At 36.6% G+C, this 20,134-nt stretch overlaps 1 protein-coding gene across 2 annotated transcripts in view; it reads left to right on the top strand.

The window, feature by feature from the left end:
- Positions 1-3,381: 3,381 nt before the first annotated feature.
- The window catches only part of syndig1l (synapse differentiation inducing 1-like), a 28,653-nt gene continuing 11,900 nt past the window's right edge, over positions 3,382-20,134 (top strand). The window contains exons 1-3 of one of the 2 annotated variants that reach the window (XM_056256248.1): positions 3,382-3,748; positions 3,914-4,078; positions 9,339-9,934. In XM_056256248.1, the coding sequence (XP_056112223.1) occupies positions 9,458-9,934 (477 nt within the window). In that variant the 5' untranslated portion in view covers positions 3,382-3,748; positions 3,914-4,078; positions 9,339-9,457. Of the gene's footprint in view, positions 4,079-9,338; positions 9,935-20,134 lie in introns of both variants that reach the window. The other variant, XM_056256247.1, reaches the window with a different exon arrangement.

Below are 20,134 nucleotides of genomic sequence, written 5' to 3' on the forward strand. Positions count from 1 at the left end.
GGAGGATTGTCTTCTCTATATTTTGTGATGCTAAATAAAATGGCTGTTTAAAATAAGCTCTTTTTGTGTTTGTTTCAGATCAATTGACAGCTTTATCATTAACACTTCGACAGAGTGGCAGCTGACAGACCTTGTTGAAAGATTTAAAGGTAAGAAATATTTGTTTTCCCATCCACAGCATATCAAGTCTGCATTGCTACTCAAGCCCTTTTCAGACATTAATTCTTATGAAATATAATTTCCTATTTTTTTTCACTAGCTTCCATGAAATGTCAAAGTGACCAATAGATGAATAGGGCACATGTCTTTTGTAGGCTTTCAGTGCTTCATTCTATTTTGTAATAACAAATGATGGAATATGCATGTTTATTACTATATCTTTTTAATTTACATTTAATTACCCATACATTTTTGTTTTGTACTCTGTTGTAAAAACAAATATGTCTTTGTGTTTTCTATTTTTGTCTTTCAGATGAGGGGATTGATGAGGAGAGTTTTATTATTTTAGATGATGAGGAACCATCAACCAGTTGATCCCAAGAGCTGGCCCTAGGCTGAAGTTCATCAAAACATTTAGAGGACTTGTAAGATCAATGTAGACGTCACATCAGAGGCTCAATTCTTCAGTTTTCCACACACTGTTATTATTTTAGTATTTAATAGTTTCATTGGGAAGATGGCTTATACTGTGCAAAAGGCAAATTTCAGGGGGTATCAAGAGTCTTTTTATGCATTTACGTGCAGTACACCATGTAAACTCAGCGTCAACACATTTCCAGTGTAGTGGAATCACAGGTATGCCATTCCACATCGTATTGACACCTATGTCTTCCTACAGATGGGGTTGGGGAACTCGCCCAGAGGCAGCTGCCAGCCTTGCTTTCACCTACAACTTACAAAGTTGGCCGTGGTGCGAAAGTGGTTCGCCACACCATTCAGGAATGCAGCTTGGCCTTCATCGAACATAAGCCCGTAAGTCCTCAAGCACATCTAAATGGGAAACTTTATTCATTTTATCAACATATCTGAGCTCAAGAATGTGTGCACGCACACGTGCATATCCAGGGTTGTTTTACTATACTATAGGCATCAAATATAGCCTGACAGTATTCGTAAAATAGCCGTTCTACAAGCTTACAACATGTTGGTCACTATCAAAGCATCCTGGGCTTCTAGAACACCTCAGCAGTGCCACATGCTGATTACCTCTGTACCACACCGCACTGATGCAGTCATTTGTTCTAAAACAGGCACCAACAAAGTATTGAGTGCAGAAATTAACATATTTATCAGAAGGTTGACACTTTTGTATTTTAACCCATTTGGACCTGACTCTATGAGGTTGACTCTAAAGAAGTCTTCTAAATCTACAAAACATTTGCGGGCCACCTATCTGACCACCTAACCCGGCTACCTATCGGCCAGATAGGATAGTCAGATAGGTGGGCCGCACGCATTTTCTTAGCATGTTTATTGTAATGATAGATCCATCAATCGATTTATGCCTTTTTAGGTCAATTGAGGTCTGAATCCTTTTTTAAATTGTTTTCTGTAATGTGAACTATGCCATAACCATCAAGACTTAATCCAAAAAGGTTTGGAATATTTCGGTATGTGCAATGAAATGACTATTACAGTTCAACTTTTTGAATTAGAGATGCACTGAATCTTTTCCAAATTGTAAAGCTAACTAGACTTTATCATAAAACAATAATTTCTCTAGTGAGGACCAGGAAAATGGTCCTCACAATGTCTATATTTTAATTCTACTATAGTAGTCGGTAGACATTTGGTCCTCACTCGCACTCTCTCACTTGCTCTCTTGTATTTTCTCTTTTTTAGCCTGGAATAAACATGGTGGAGTACCTCCATGAGGCCAAGGCATGCAAACCATACCCCCACAAATGCCAGGAGGAGAGTCTAAAATGGTAAAGTTTATTCAAAGTAGAATACTTGCTTGCAAGTAGAGCTAATGGCTCTTAATAGCAGACTGTTGGCCTGTTGAATGTTCAGCCATTTAATTCGGAATTGTTGTTTTGCTCTGAATGTTTTCCTACCTGAGTGATATGAACTGCACTAGTTCTGCTATATTGTTGATATGAATTAATGTAATAAAGAAAAAATTTCAAAGATTCCATTGTTGTTTTGTTTTTGTATTGTTTAAGTGTTTATTGCATAATATATGCATAAATCTAGCATGTATTCTGTTATAGGTTTGTAGTTTAACAGTTTTATAGCTATGGGTAGTCTATTGCAATTTATTTTCTTAAATTGTACTGTAATGTGTTAGAATTCATCTGGCACATGGGTTAATTTCACCCAGCATTTGGGTACACTATATAACAAATATGTAGTTGAATCAACCCAGAATTGTAATTAATTTGACCCAGCATGTGTGTACACTATATAACAAATATGTAGTTGAATCAACCCAGAATTGTAATTAATTTGACCCAGCATTTGGGTACACTATATAACAAATATGTAGTTAAATCAACCCAGAATTGTAATTAATTTGACCCAGCATTTGGGTACACAATATAACAAATATGTAGTTTAATCAACCCAGAATTGTATTTAATTTGACCCAGCATTTGGGTAAAATATTTAACTCATAATGTTGGGTTAAAAATCACCAACCCATCTTGCTGGGTCAAAATAACTACTGTTGGACTGGTGAAATATTGATCCAGCGGTTGGGTTATAAAACAACCCAAGTTGTGTTATTTTTAACCCATCATTTTTAAGAGTGCAGCCTTATCTTACACGATTGGGTCATTCCAAGAAATGGGTGCCGTATCCGTTTTTAAAAGGTGATTTTTAAAGCAAATTTCTTTATAAAAATAAACATTCAATCAGATGAAGAATGTTAATAAATTGCATTTTGCCATATTAAGCCATTAAAAAATAGTCAGAAATTTGCTATACGCAATCATAGATTAATCGTTTAGGATTGCAAACCTAACAAAATATAGGCTGAAAAATGTAATAAAGTCAAAAAAGAGATAACGTCTTGAAAGAATGGTGTCATCATCAATAAAATGTAAAGTAAAACATGTTTATCTATGTATCTAATCTCTCTATAATATACTTGAAAAAATTAGGCTTCTCATCGTTGAAGTCATTGTTTACACATGTTCATGAGGGATAAGGCTCCTTTTTTATAGAATGACCCAATCATGTCCGTATTTGTTCCTCTACACTTATTTTCCATGGACACTTAAACTAATAAATGGGCAACATAAATAGATAGATACATACTTTGCTGTACATTTTATCGTCAATATCCCCAGCAGAGCTTCCCTCACAAGATGTGAAATCAATACGCTTTAGAGCTCTAAGATCCTCGTCCCACGCAAACCTGCCGTATTATGTTTTTATTTCGGCTAGAGGAGAGTCGACGGAAACGCATCGACGCACACAAGACTCATGGTACATATTTCGTATCCTTTTTTTGGAGAGACGCACAACGGAAAGTCCGTTCACTCTGTCACTGACAGCATTCTTACCTTGTTCTCTCAGAACGAAACATATTGTCTTTTATTGAACGGGAATTTACAGCTTCGCACAGAGCAATGATCTAAGGTGACTTTATGAATTCATACAGTAAAACCAAAGGGACAGCGAAATATTTTGTAGCAGATATTGTGTTTTAAAAGCTGCGCGCGGAGATTCGGACAAGAAAGTTCGCGCGGTCCTGAACAGCTCATGATTCAACTGAAAGATGCGCGCGGACTCGTACTATGAGGTGCGGTGTACAGTACGACTGTTTTAAAGCTGTACTGTGTTACAGTCAGTAATTTTACCGGCTTTTATCAGATATATTTGGCATTAGTCAAGTTGGATATCTGTTGCTCGAGAAATGACTCACGTTTAGCAGGTTCATTGTTTCGTTGCTCGTGTTCATCCTTAGAAATCAGAGGTATTGTTGTTCGCCGAGTTTACCGGCGCCTCACGGGCTTCTGCAATGGAGACTCGGATTCAAACCGTTTGACATTTCTGTGGAAAGCCAGTCGAATGCCAAATTGTCACTGAATCAAATCGAATGAGCCGGACACCTGGATTACTGAGTCGCAAGGTAAGACATGGACATTTCCGAATACGAGGCTGAAATTTGTCATTAATAAACTGTCTCCTGGAATAAACAGATATTCTGATTTGATCACTGTACACTAAATGCCTATGTTAATGGCTAATATGAGTTATACTGTAGCCTACAAATGTCTAACGTATAAGCCAGCCTTTGGCCAGAGTGTATTACAGTCTGAACACATTTAAACACAAAAGAACATTTTATGCTTTTGTCTGTGCCCTTAAGTGAAAAGTACACTGTAGTGTTGTTTACAGATATGACATAAGCATTTACTTATTTTATGTTGCAATAATGAGGCTTATTATCATTATTGACACATTGATATGACAAAATTGTTTTATGCACGTTACTTAGTGTACCTAATCTGTGCATTATAAACTACACTGTCCTTTGATTATGCAATCAAAGCATATATATATATATATATATATATATATATGCAGCTCTCATTCTCTGTTTGTTGATCTGAATTCACACCGATTTACCCTTCATCCAGAGGGTGCATGAGTCACGACCAGCTTGTATGACTATGAGTGAACAACATCAACAGATAATTAAATATGCAAATCAAATGAATACTAGAGTACACATAGCCTCTTTGTATTACAAGTCCACATTATTCGTTCTTCCGTCCCTCTCTTGTACCAGCATTGTGCACAGGGAGATTAAAGTGCATACATGAGTAGCAAAAGTTTCCATTATCCATTTTACCCAACACATTAACACTGCTAAAGTGTTTTCAGCCTCTATCCTATTAGAATTCAGAAGGGCCGAGACTCATAAGGCTTAATTGACTAAGACAACGGCTGGGGGATTTGATTGCACCTTAGCACAAGGAGAAAGGTGCTATATCAATGAGGAATGGAAGCATGTTGCACCTCTCTCTGTTTTGGTTGCCCTGCTGTTATTGAAATGGAGGAGAACTGTTATTCACAAATTGTTAAGGACTGAAAATGTACTCATTTAAAGCTGCTTTGAAACAATTTTGCTGCAATGGACAGATCGATTCAAGTATAACACAAAAAGTCTATGAAATGGTTCTTCATTTGTTCTAAATCACTGTCAGCCTGAGTCACTGCACCCATATGCATTAGTTATATCTGTCTTGCATGAAAGGAAATTATTTGCATATTCATACTAATAATAACTGAGGAAAACGGTGTTGTGACCCTCCTCATCAGCGACTTTTATAATCCTGATATCCTGATTGAACCCATGTTAAATAAGGGAGACCTAAGAAATCTGCTTTAATGTCTATTTATTTACCAATTATGCTTGCCTAGATAGATAAAAGGTCTGTGTTTCTGTATGTTGGTCTGATGCATATTTTATTTAACCACAGTCATTTCAGTTTTACTTGTTTTTAGAAGGTAAACAGCCTATTTTAAAATCATACAGTTTATCTCTGCCTACAGTATACGGATGCTATTCAAACTCTCATTTAGACCTGACCTTGACAAATGATATTTGAACACTTAACAACTGTTTCTACAGATGTAAATGAACAACTGTACACATAACACCATAGTCATAATAAATAGCTAAATAGTGTTTGCCGTGATCACCGTTTTAAAAAGATGTTTCCAGTTTGAATTTCTTCTGGAAGGGGCTTTAATAGTAATCTTTCCAACTTCCTGTGATAAGGTTCCACACAAAACACATTCAAGGATCTAAAAAAGAAGATAGAAGAGAAATGCACTGGTGTAAAAGCTTTAGTAGTTTATTGTGAATGACTGAAGGACTCCCTGACCCACCAGACAGTTATTTGTCATTTAGAAGACACTTTTTAAACTGAATTGCTACTGCCTAAATTATTAACTGAATCATGAGCAATTCTACACTTAAATTATTTTAACATAGCAAATTCTGACAAATTGATAGCTCTCTCAAATGAATCTAGACATAACTATGACATCGTCTACAATAATAATGTCATGTGAAATTATGTAAAGATAAACTAAATTAAAATGCTAAATGTCATCTACATGTACCATTAAAAACAAATTAAATGTACCATTAAAAACAGAATCTTATTTTATTTCATCTTTGCTCTGCAAAGTGTAACATTTTATTGCTGTGTCAGTTGCATTACAAGCAGTTCTTTTAATTCAGTGTAAAATTCAGCAAAAAACAATTGAACACTCTTAACTAGAGATTTGCGTAACGACTAATTTCATAAACGTTTGAATGGAAATTTTGCAACCGACTAGTCTGCTTGCTTTGCTTTGCATTATGATCATTGATCATTGTATATTAAACTTAAGCATTCACTTAAGCAACATTATCCATTATAGATATATTTATTCCACATAAGTCAGAATGTTAAGGTATTGTTGTTTGTTACCATGGCAACCACCTGCGTGTCCGTGTATGAAAATTTTCTGTACACATGACGGGTGGCAAAATCACAAGAAAAGCTTCAAGTGTTGACAACTACATTATTTAAGTGTATTCTCTTCGTTAGGATGTTGATATAGCAACTGTTCAAGTGTCAAGTAAGTTTCATTCATAAAGTTTCTCCTTTACTCCCGATATAAAATTTCATATCATATTGCCCCTCCCAACTGGTAGTATAACAAGCCTATAAGCAAGCTTTACTGTTATATACTAGTTTGACATGACAGAAGAAAATGAAGTTTTGTGTAGGCTTTCAAAATACTCCCTCACCTTACTCATCTTCCGAGGGGACATTTCTCTGAACACCACCGCGAGTGACACAGAGAAAACCAACGCATGCACAGGAATGGAATGAGAATTAAAATTCCACAATGATTTTCCACCAATGAAATAGTCCTATACAACCAATTCTAAAACTATATCTGTAAACACAGTTTCTGACCTGTGAGCTACAAACAACAGCATATGCTTGCATGTTTCACAGGCCAAGGCCTGTCTCTTTTTGACAAGAAAGGCTTTAAGGCCATGTGAAATTTCACATTTCCAAGATCCCAATGGCAGTTAGAACCTGAGGGACTTTTTCTTTTCTGTTTTCAATTGCCAGGGTGGTGCAGCCTACAAGCATAGAGTAGCAGAAATGGAAATTAGGTCTGCTGTGACATCCTACTGGCACTAGGAGTTCAGGCAATTTTAGCATGGCCTCATTTTAATTACGAAAAACAACACAAATTAATGCTTTCAGAAGAATAAATGACAAAAAAACAACGAATTGTATTTTAATTAGAAAACAGACACCATAAATAATAAAAACATAATTTAATTCATTTTTAAATATATTTTATTTAAAGATTATTTAATATATTATTTCAAAATGAAATAATATGAACAAATACTGTATATACTTAAATAAATAAAAGCCGTAGCTGTTTTTTGTTGTTGTTCTTTTTGACATTATACAACTTAATTGTTATAGTTAGGACCAGCCTTACATAAGCCACTAATGTACACACTCTTCCGCTACCACTAGTCTATTTCATCACAAATAGACCCTTGTTTTAAATAGGCGGGTTGAGAAATGATGATAGGAGAGGAAGCTAATGTGAGGAATGGATCTGCAGCAGACACATTGTTGAAGATGCAGGTCGAAACTGTCCAGGAATCAATGTACTGAGAGAGAAAGAGAGAGATTGACATTCAAAAGGGAAGGCTCCTAGAATAACTAATCATCAATCTATTCCCTAATTCATAATTTGATCTCGACAGCATCTTTTCATTAGTTAGCTCTGATGGTGTAGTATTATTGCACTGGGAGAATGTGCTCAGTATGCTGACTGTGTTGAAATGCGTATTGAGAATTGAGGGAGCTCAAACAATCTGTCAAGCATGAAGTCAGCATTCCTTGACGCATGATCCTACATTTGACGATCCCCGGAGGCATCGGCACAATCAAATCAAAAGCTCTTGAAATAATCTGCTTTCTACCTGATTGTGTTGCTATTTTAATCACAGATTAATGAGGAGAAGGTAGGAGAGGGCACACCCACCACTGTGACTACATGTCGTTTTCTCCAATCAAAAGAGAGTTTTGACAGGATTGAGATCTGAGTACAATTGATGTGCTCAGTTAAAGAGCATCAATAACCTGCTAGACTATTTAACTTCACATCAGTCGCACATTAAAGAAATATTAGTCTCAGCCTCAGACAGCACACCTACAGACCACCCACTGATCATCTGATGCACACTCCACACAAAACTGGAAAGCAGTTTCTAGATCTGGCAAGGGCTAATCTGATTGGCTGACTTTACACCGTTTGCCGAAGTAAGGACACGCAAGTATGTTTTAATAAGTTCACTATTATTCCAAGTCATGATGCAATGAGCACTTTTGAGGAAAAAGTAATCAATGATTGATTAGTGACATCAAAACCTGAAAGATACAGTTTAAACAAGATTTCGGTCAAACACTTGGCTTTGCAGTAAAGATATTTATGATTAATTGATGACTGATTAATTGTCACTAATAATTTATTGATTAAATCAATCTAGTTAAGCACAATGTGTTTAGTAATCAGGAGCAGATGGTGAAAACACTGCCTTATCATAAATAAAGTCATCGGAAGCTAGAATCCAGCACAGCTTGCACGTTGCATGTCATGACACAAACATCCACTAAAGAAACTAATAAAAAAAAAGAATGTTTGTTTTGTGGTAATACTATTAACAATTGATTGATAGATAATTGACTCTATCCACACTGACTGCCTATTCAAAGGTCTGCCTGTAAGACTAACTACATATTTTCCCCTTCAATTCAATTCTGGATGGCCAGTTGGGCATTTAGGATGGGTCATTGGGCATGTTTTGCCTTTGTAACAAAGATGTCTTCTTTACCTTCATGGGCATATGAACTACCAGGCATGCCCATTCGGCAGGGTTATCAGTGAGTGTCATGGGGCAGCAAAATAAAGTTAATTAAAATCTGTCTGATAACCACATTTTATCAGTTAGGTGGAGAGGAATGCAACATGATGACTTTTTTGTAATCGGAGAGAAAAAAGCTCTCAGACTGACAATGTACAGTCACTCACTACTCAGTTGCAAAACTCTTCAATCTGTAATTTTTAAGACATAGCCCCCAATAAGAGTCTTCACAGATCAACTGTAGCTTAAGCCACTCTTGGTGCCACAGACATCATTGTGTTATCTGCATGGATGCCTTTCCATTGCCCAGCACCTGTCCATTGTGGCAGTTCGGTCTTATTAAACTTTTCCTCTGCATTTGCTCAATAGTCCATGTCTTTTCCCCTCTCTCCCTCACTTCTCTCTCCTCTCACTCCTCCTACAGCTCACGGCCTATTGAACACATTAGCACCTGTCACATCAGTCCAGGCAAGGTCATCGCTCCTTCCCTTCATTCTCCATCCGGCTGTTAAACACTGAGTCCCGGCGCTCTGCTCTTCAACAATGGAGAGCCTAAGTGAGCTTCAGAACCCTCTTCTAGATAAAAACAGCAAGCATATGGTTATGGCCGACTATGGTTATGGTGGCGACTTCCACAGCAACCAGTATCAGGAGAACATTATAAACTACTTTGTGACTGGTGGAGGAGGTGGAGGAGGAGGTGGCGGCGGAGGTGGGGTTGCGGTCACAGGAGGAAACGGCAAGGCTAAAGCCCAGCTATTGGACGCCACCTCGCTTCACCTGGCGGTGGAGGCCTTTTACAAGCCTAACTTCATCCTTTACAAGGACGATGTGAGCAGCAAGGGCAAGGATTACAAAAACGAGTGCTGCGAGACCACCTTCATGGAGAAGAAAGACAAGGACGTAGCGGTGGAGACCCCCAGTACGGAGGACCCGCAGGCTAAACTGCTGGACGAAAACGAGGTGAAAATCCAGACTGTGTCTTATGAGGTGGAGGAAGAGGAATATGTTGAATATGAGGTAAGTTTGCATTTTAAAAGTTTCTTTGAAGACGCTGAGCCGAACTCATGTGGTTTTGTATGGCTGGATTAATTCATCAGGTCCTTGACAGGTGGCCTTAAAGCATCGCAGCTCAAGGGAACACCAGTTTCTAGTTATAGCCTACACTACAATATAAGACCCTTTTTGGAAAGGCTTCACATTTCAAAAAGCTGTCCTCCAAAGGTTTAATTTTCTATTTGGAGGTTGAAATTGCTGTAAAACATCACTTTATGCTCTAGCAACATCTGCTGGCTCTACTGGATCATGTGTGACAACTACCACTTCAATTTCTCAGCAGATAGGCAAGGGCTAATGAGAGGGGCTGGGCAATGATCAGTGCTGCTGATAGGATGTAATGGTGCTGGATGGGGGTTCGTCACCCTCGACGCTCAGTCAGAGGAATATGTATTCTGGTCATGTCCAGGATTCTGAGCCTTTCAGCGTCTCACAATGGATGTAGCTCCATGCTGGGCAGCACCGGTACTCGCTGCGAATGTCTGTCTGATGATATTAAAGACATTCTCCGCGTGTGGGGCTCTGGACCTCTGCGGCCCATATGGTGTGGTCTGTCTTCACGACATGTTCTGTGGCTTACAGAACATTAGAAAACCTACAAATTAATTAAATCTCAAAAATGTAAGGCAAGCAACAGCTTATATCTGCATATAATGTGAACAGAACCAAACTGAATGACTAAATAAATAAAAAAAATACAATATTAAAAACAAAAATCCATTGTTTTTAAATGCTACAAGTATAGACATCGCAACAATTTACACAATAAAAAATGGATCTCTATTACAGTTTATAAAACAAAATAGAAGAAATTAGCATGCACAGTTAAATATAAAGTATCGACTGATGCCAGTAAATTTTCCGCAAAATTATACAGATTTTCCCTCAAAAAGCACAGATGTGAATGTAAATAAACAATCTGGGCCTGAGTTATGTCAAGTAAAAGTCATTACAGTGAGCATGTGTGAAATCAGAACGATTCATGTGAATGGCTAATGATTCATCCGGTTCACACAGTCTTTATATCTGATAATAGGATATTCATGAGCATCCTTTGAGAGATATTTCTACAGTGCATTAGTAACATCCCTGTGACATTGAGGCTTGTGTTTCTCATTTGTATTCTATAGCTTTAAGATCCCTCTGTTCTTCCTCTGTGGCAATGATAAAGTGAACGCGGGAGCTTGCCTCTAGAGACACCTCTGTTGTTCCCATTCTTGTTCTTTATTCTGAGTGTTGTGAAATATATTTTGTGTGTAACAGAAAAGTGTGAACTGTGCCTTCCCACTCTTGGAGAGTGCACACAAATCTGTCGGAGCTTCTCGTTTGAAGGGGGATTGACGGCAGATCTTGGTTAGCCAACATCCTCTAGTAGAAAAGAGCCACTAATGGTCCTAGTGTTTTTGTTTGGAAGTCACAGGATGTCATGAAAGCAGTATTTGATGGCTTTAAAGCCAATTTAGTTCCTTCTCAGATTGAATCGTCTGTTAGAAAGAATGCGCAAAGGATAAATTATCCAGAAAGGATTATTTGTTGCATCGCCTTGAATGGCGAAGTGCCTAAATGTCTTAATTGAGATTTTAAGAGATTCTCATCAGTGGATAATAACTTAAGAATCCTCAATGAGCCTCCTTTAAATGAAAAGATGATGACAATGATTATGTTGATGGAGATTGCCATGCTCATTATCCCTGTTGGTTTTTGATAAGCTGAACTTAAATGGTATAGGAATCTTTATCTATGTAATCTTTTAGAAATCTCAAAATGAATATCCATTTTTTAGATATTATAAACATACATTTCATACATTTTAGCACAATGTGTTTTGAATATGTAGGCTAATATTGGCCATAACATGAAAATAATTGTCAGCTTATCAGTGTTGGGCAGAATTTTTATATTGGTTTTAATATTGGCTTTAATTGCATACTAAGCCACATGCTGAGACCAATGGAATGCTGTGATGAAAAATGTCACTCACATGTAATAGAAATACAGATACTACTTAAATTTAATGGATTATAACTGATAAATTACACAAAAATCTCAAATTAAACATGTACAGTATGAAAATAATAGTATGATAAATAATAATGAATAATATTATAATAATGGATATTTATTTTAGATTTGCTAAAGAATACATGTAACAGTGTTTTTAACTTTAAGTGAGCATTAGATGACAGCGATCTAAATATAAAAATAGGGAAAATGAGCATGAACAATGAAATGTCCAATATAATCTGCCATACCAATAATTGAAAAAAAAACTCGAAAGCCGATAACCAATATTATAGCAATATATTGTGCATCCCTAGTGAGTAAATACCCTCTTTTATAATTATTTGTACCATTTAAAGGTCTGTGTATCTGTGGGTTTATTTCCATCATTGGGTCTTTTTATTCCAATTTAGTATATGTTTTCAATATGATCAATTGCAGATGGCTTAAAGCCGGTGTGCTCTTGATGACTGGAAATCTGCACCGTTGAACTTTATAGTAAATGTAATGTCGTTTGTTTTATTTCGCCACCCATTTGATAACATCTGCCATCACACACCATCTGTGTTACTGTGCTGTCAAATAAATAAGTTTCTTCCAGCTGTTAGAGCATTATATATGGGCAAAGTTTTCAGAGAATGTCCAAATGTCCAATTGATCAAACTTATAGAACATCCAATAAATAGTTTATCTCTCAAATTCGAGAACATTTCTGTTCCGAGAGCTGTTTACCACCAATTGCCACAGGGAAACATTTCTGTCAGTTGTGGAGATGTTTAAATTGAATTTACTAGGCATAGAAAACTTTTTACTTGGATGATTGACAGCAAAAAAAAAAAAAAAAAAAGCAGAAAAGGCACTGGGTTTTTTCTGTGTACAGTTGTATACTGTCAAACTGTCTTAATTTCTCTCTCTCTCCCTTGCTAACAAACTCTCAGCTGAAATGTGGCTTCACAAATATGTCCTTTATGACAGAAAGAAAGATGAATAAGTTATTCAACCCCTAATCATATTCCGCTGAAGCTGTGATGCACCTGCACTTTCTTTCCAGAATGCCGGATGCCAGTCTTAAAGGGATAGTTCACTTTGAAATTAATTTTTGATATGTTTTAGCTTACCTCAAGGGCATCCAAGATGTAGGTGTCTTTGTGTCCACAGTATTTTCAATTTTGATATTTTTAGGTCAAACCGTTCTTGTCTGTCAGTCATCATCTGGGTGGTGATGGCGCAGTGGCGCAGTCTGAGAGACCCGGGTTCGAATCCACTGCAAGACACCAATGTGTCCCTGAGCAAGACACTTAACCCCTAGTTGCTCCAGAGGCGTGCGACCTCTGACATATATAGCAATTGTAAGTCGCTTTGGATAAAAGCGTCAGCTAAATGAATAAATGTAAATGTAAATGTATATACAGGTAATGAAGGTCTATGGGGTCCACCTCAAAGAGCATGCACAGAGAAGTCCAAATTAAACATGATTTAATGACTCGTAAATGTAAGTACACATTCTAGTTCCTAAGACACGAAACGAGCGGTTTGTGTGAGAAAACGAACACTATTTATATAGTTTTTACCTCTTGTAAACACAGCCACGTCCAAGTGATCTGAGGGCGCGGGCGCTTCGGTCTTTTCCGGAAAGCACCAGAAGTGATCTCTCGCGCGTGTACGTGCGTATACATTTGTGAATTCGAGACTTAGCTGGGTATCAGCTAAAATAATCTAAAATAATAATTATAAATTCAAATACTGCTATCAGTTATTTTTATTCTACAAAAAATTCAAACAATTTGATCATAATATTATTAATAATATTAAATAATTTACCAAAAGCATAAAAAATGTAAGATCACAGCTGGATTATAAAGGCTCCATCTGACACAACATTTTTTGATTTACTGAAACCAACATGTTTCGCTATGTGGAAAAAAAAAACTGATCTTATCATTAAAATCTGGTTGTACTGGTTCTACTTATGTTTCTACTCAGAGCCAAGCGCAACCATTACATTGAACGGTGCTTCTCTTATGCTGCTCTCTAGCCTAAATAAAAAGCTCCGGCACCAGGCAATTAATTAGTCTTTAAATTATTAAGACCCACAGAACTCTGTCAACACTAACCCATTCTTAATCTCATTACTGCTACATTGTGGGCGAGAGGGTACTCCGAGTTCCCAGGTGATCAAAGGCTATTTACACAGATTGAAGATAAATGAGCTTGCTGTGTACTCCACAGAAAATTAATTTATCATAACTGCTGATGGATAGGTAAGCAAGAGTAAACATCGCAAAATGTATTACTGTACTAATGTATCTCTGTCAGGAGGTTGCAGATATCAATTACAAGAGTTTATCCCAAGCTTCAATATCAAATCGAGCCAAAGTACCCATAAATTACTAATATAGCCTTGAGCTTTTAACAAAAGATATTCATTTAGCCTCTATCCTCAAGCATCAGGTAAAACAGCCGATTCTGGAAACAGAAAAGTAATGCATTTGAAAATATAGTTTGGAAAAAATTTGGTACAGAATTATTATTCTTTTCACTATTATCATGCACACATGTCATCCTGATTATTTGCTCAGTGGTTGAGAATCCCATTGTGGTCCTTGAACACGGGTCATGCCATACGCAAGTGTGGTCCTGGGGTCTATAAATCAGCCGGGCTTATTAACAGCTCAGTAAGTCAGTATGTTTTATTTGTCTGGCGTGCGCTAGACGTTAATCAAACCCCCTGATGAATTATATCCTCATGACCCGTGCCTGAAATGCTGCCAGCACCTGGCAGGACACAACTTAACTCCTCTCTGCCATGAGACTACCGCTTATAATCTCTGAACAGTCCCATTAAAAATGTATGCAGCTGTTTTCAGCAACGCCATGACACCTGCCGGGACAATGACCTCCCAATGACATCTCTGATGCAGTTACTTGCCCCTTTGTACGAATATAATTGCCTCGGAGAGCTTTTCACCTGACAGCTCTTTTATTCCATGACCCCCTCCACCACCCTCTAGTTCCATCAGTTTACTGGTTGCTGTTTAGATCGCCTCATTCGCTTTCCATCCTCAACATCAAATTCCATTACAGACTGCTCGAAGTCAGAACGATGTGGAGGGAGACTGCGGCAAAGGAAGAATTCAGAAATCCTATGTTTGTCCAAGTTGAAATGCATCTCGGAATAAAACCCCACAAGTTGCGTTTAGCTTCATGAAGGGACAAAAACAAAGCCTGCACTAATTTCAGTTTAGTCTTGCGGCAAAAAATCTGGTCTTTTGTTGTTCCTCATTCTGTCCGCTTGGACAGGAAGACTGCCTGAACTCAGAAAACAAAACTGAATATATAGCTTTGTTCATGGTAGTTAATTAAATGCCTCTAACTAAATTCTGATGCCACTAGCATTTACAACAAATACAACAGTTATTTTTTCATCAGATACACCCGTTATATAAACCTGCTACCTCCTTGTTTCCAAGCGGACTTGGAAACAAATAATTAGGCAACGGTCCGACATAATAGCCACAAACAACAATTATCTAAATTCAAGGAGTTTAGAAAAGTGGAGATAAGTAACTAAATTGCCAAAATTGAAATTTTATAATAAAAAAATACACTTTAAAAAAAGGAAGAAGAAAAAAGTATTACTTTTGAGCTAGGATCCACTAAACAAGTATAGGATGGATTACAGCAGTGGCATGTAACACAGTCACTCCTACTAGCCACTTTGGCTGAATTTTGTTGAATTTTATATATAATAAAATATTTTTTTTCCAATTGTAGTCTTTTAAAAAGGCATCTGAAAAGTGCAATGTAGTGTTGTCAAAAATATAGATTTTTCGATATATACCGATTACTCATTTTCCATTAAATAGATACACGATACCAGCTGCGTTTTTTCGCTCTCTCATCTCTCAAACAGCGAGTTGACACACAAACCCGCCTCCTCTCAATCACTCGTTTCATTTGCTCCGGATGAATATTGTTGGTGTTACAGGGCTTGAATTTCAGCATGGGATTGCATGTATTGCACATAATTTTACTCATTCCCGCAGACTTTGTGCTCACATCCAAAGTGTGCGCACATAAAGCCGCCTCTCAGTACCGAATTGTGATCGTAGAAATGACAAACAAGTGCTACTCTATACTGCTCAAAACTCGCGTTTGAATAGTCAGTAGCAAATTCTTAAAATATGCATCACAGTTTCCACAAAAATATTCTCTTCTTTTAACATTGATAATAAGGATAAATGTTTCATAAGCGCTAAATCAGCATATTAGAATAATTTCTGAAGGATCATGTGAAACCTAAGACTTTTAACATTTTTACTTTTAACATTAACAACAACAATAGAAAAGTAATTATAATTGTCAATATATTTCAAAATATTTTTTTGTATTTTTATCAAATAAATGCAGCCTTGGTGAACATAAGAGGCTTCTTTCAAAAATATTTGAAAAAAAATCGTACTGAACCCAGACTTTTGAACGATAGTGTATAATTATAGAAAAATATGTACAAATACAATAGGTTTCCTGCCCCGTTAGTGTTCGGACTCCTAAAAACACTTAAACAATTAGATTGAAATTGATGACTTCAGTGCTTGAAAAAACAGCGCTTGCCATTTTTGTGTGCAATTTGCATCAGATGTTCAGTGAACAGACTTTGGGAGGTCTGTGGGCATTGCCATCTGAGGCTAATTTCAGTTTGACATGAAGCTATTTTACTCCTGTTGCATTGCGATGAGATCGTGTCGCATGGAGTAACCGGAATTTTGATCAATTTGATTAAGCAGCTAATCACAAATGTATATGGATTCAATTTCCTCTCCGCCAAAGGAGGGCACTCATCCAGAGCCCTCACACATGACACATACATAATAAGTTTGAAAGTGTTGACATCGATCACCTTGAAATCGAGATGAAGTTCTATTAGCTGAGCGATGGATCGCATAAGAACAGAAAAGACCGAAAGGGGAGAAGGAAGAAAGACAGGGCTCATCGTGCTCATGCTGGGGGAGGCATTTTGGTAACATAAATTACACGCTTTCCTTCCTGTGCCCCCTGCCACCCTGAAAGGATAAAACCATCCATTAATCTGTCATTACCTATCAGCAAGCTGGCAGGCAGGCAGTGACAGCATCTGCCGTCACCCCCCACCCCACCCCCGCACACCCTCTTTCAGGAGAGGCACCTGAGAAGCAGAAGCAGGGGTGGAGGTGGGCTTATCGGGGGCCAAGCTGTGGGTCTCTGGCTCTGGGGCTTAACCATTTGACACTGCTGGCAGATTATTCACATACAGCTCAGATCAGTAATAACATAATGCACAAATGTCATGCCTTTCAGCTGAATGTGGAGATGATGAGATTGTTTTTGGCTTATCAGTTTTTATTCCATTTTTTTTGGACAGTTCAATGCATTAGGCATTTGAATCCATGCAGGATATTGGCGAAAGATGTTTGTACATTTTCTGTTACATAATGCTTCTACATCATTTTTAAACATGTTGGGGGGGGGGGGGGGGGGGGGAATCAGGTGCTGTCGTTTCGAATTTGTTAAGCACATGCAGATGTTTTACAAGCTGAAAAAGTATGAAAATTCATGCGATTGCCATTGGATTCGCCAGGTTGTGCAGTCATGTACCACTACATCTGTACAATATGCAGGAATACAGATTTCTAATTTGTGCAGGAGTCATCAGATCCATCTGCCCTAAATTAGTTTTAGCTATACTACGTTTTTATTGGTGACAAATTAGAAAGTCACTTACACTATTCACTAACTACCCCGATTCAGTTTAATTCGCAAACACGCCTAAATCTGATACAACAGTGCTGCAACTGATTCAAATTTAGTCACTATTAGGGATGCAAAGATCAACGATAATTATTTTGATTTATTATGACCGATACTCTCAAATTGGTCAATATCCAAATTCTTCTGTACTATTTTTTGTATCAATTTTTAAAAAAGAAAACACAATAATAAAATCAATAGTTTTAACTGCTGTAAGTTCATTATGATGACAAAGGGGGCATGCACAATTGAATATTCAATATCATATATAATATTTTTTATAAATTACTTTTTTGGTTACACTTTATTTCGATGATCCACTTTAGACACTTTACTAACTGTAAGTAACTTTGCAACTACATGTCAACTAACACTCATTAGAGTAATCTGTAGACTGTTAGTTTAGGGTTCGGGTTAGTATAAATAAGTTTATGTAGTTGCAGTTACTTTATTCAGTACTAGGGGTGGGAATCTCTACACACCTCACAATTTTATTCGGGGCACATCCCTCCTCAGGTTTTTGAGCCAAATGGATTTTGATTACAGATTCCAAAAGACCAAAAATAATACTTTTTTTTTTTTTTTACATTTGATAGGATCACACCGATGTGATTAGAACAATATCAACTGCTAAATTAAAATAATGTGTTCACGCTTTGGCTGGCGCTGAGTAAGAGATGGAAGGGCTCACTTGTCATGTATCAGAACTAGGGCTGTGAAAAGATGAATCGCATCCAAAATAAAAGTTTGTGTTTACATATTATATGTGTGTGTATAATTATTTTGTATACACACACATCAACATGCATGTATACATTTAAGAAATATTTGAATTCTAGAATTATTTTATATAAAAAAAGAACACATTTTTCTTGTGTGTATATTTACAAAATAATTATACACAATACACACAAATTATGTAAACAAACATTTATTTTGAATGCAGAACTATTCAGTGTTTTCAACCATATAAGGTTTACATTATGTTTATGACATGTAACACTCATGTTATGCTGTGGGTCAATTTGAGCCATTTAGATTTTTTTTACATTTTGTGACTTTTTCTCATTTAGGGTCATGAACATGCATACAAAGACAAAGTTTCAACTTGCTGATGTGTTTTGGCATGTACACGCATCATTTCTATTACGTTTGTGATGTTTGTGGGCTGATGTCTTGTGAATTTTGCATACAGAATTTTTATACATTCTTGATGTTCATGGGTCAATTTGACCCATATAGGCAGCTATTTAAAGGCAATTGTACAGACCCAAAATAGAAACATTTCTTTGTTGTATGTCAGGGCTCTTCAACTCTAGTCCTGAAGCACCAGTGACCTGAGTTTAGCAACTTTTTATTTTAAAAGTTTGTGAAAACAAAACTGATTAACCTGTTTACTGTTAGTCTCACTTTTTGAGCATAGACCTGAAAAAGACATTTCTTAATTTAATTTGCTATAAATCTTGAATACTTCGGAGCACAGAGTTAAGTTTGGTGTCTTTTTAAAGGGGCACTTTGCAGATTATTATAGAAGTAAAAAAAGTTATGAAGTGAAATTTAAGTTTATGAAAATGTAAAATATATAAAAATATAATTGTTATACTTTATATAATATAAAATATACATTTTACAAAACAGTTTCAACTCTAAAAATACAAGAAAATCAAAACCAAACATCCGAACAAGTTATGTTGCAAATTTTAGGTTGATATCTAAAAAAATGAACTTTCAGTAAGATTTTTGTGTATGCAGTACCAAGCTTTTCCACTAGATGATATCCAGGCTCCACTGGTGACAATATAAGGACGCACCCATTTCCAATGTTCTATAGGCTATATGGTGAGCAATCTAAACCATATATTTCCATAATTTACATAATATTTATGAAGTAGATACTATTCAGAAGTGGTTTGGGCAGTAATGTTAATATCGCAGGACGTGCGTTTAATAGTTCGGCACTGCATAACAAATGGAGAATATTTAGCTATCTATCTATTGCTTTGTCATTTCTTTTAAAAAACAGTCACCAATATGAAAACTAGAGTCTGAAAGCTTTCAAATGATATATAGTTCAAACGTCCAGCTTTCAAAAGTCCCACATGTGTGGGGGAGGGGCCGTCTTAAAAATAGTCTTAAAATATATATATTTTTGTATTAATCCTAAATTCAGAATTTTATTCTTTGCAATGTGTGAAAAGTATTGATATTGAAAATTGATTGTTTGCACCTGATTCTGTTTTTTTTTTTTTCATAGTGTGATTTTTGGGGAATTGTATGGTATTGAATCCAAATGGGCTACATTTGACCCACTCCAACAAGATTGTATTCAGAATTCGAACATAACATGAGGGTTAAATTCACATACAGATAGTACTA

The sequence above is a fragment of the Rhinichthys klamathensis genome, unplaced genomic scaffold, assembly GCF_029890125.1.
Source record: "Rhinichthys klamathensis goyatoka isolate OS25496 unplaced genomic scaffold, OSU_Roscu_1.1 h1tg000125l_1, whole genome shotgun sequence".
Lineage (NCBI taxonomy): Eukaryota > Metazoa > Chordata > Actinopteri > Cypriniformes > Leuciscidae > Rhinichthys > Rhinichthys klamathensis.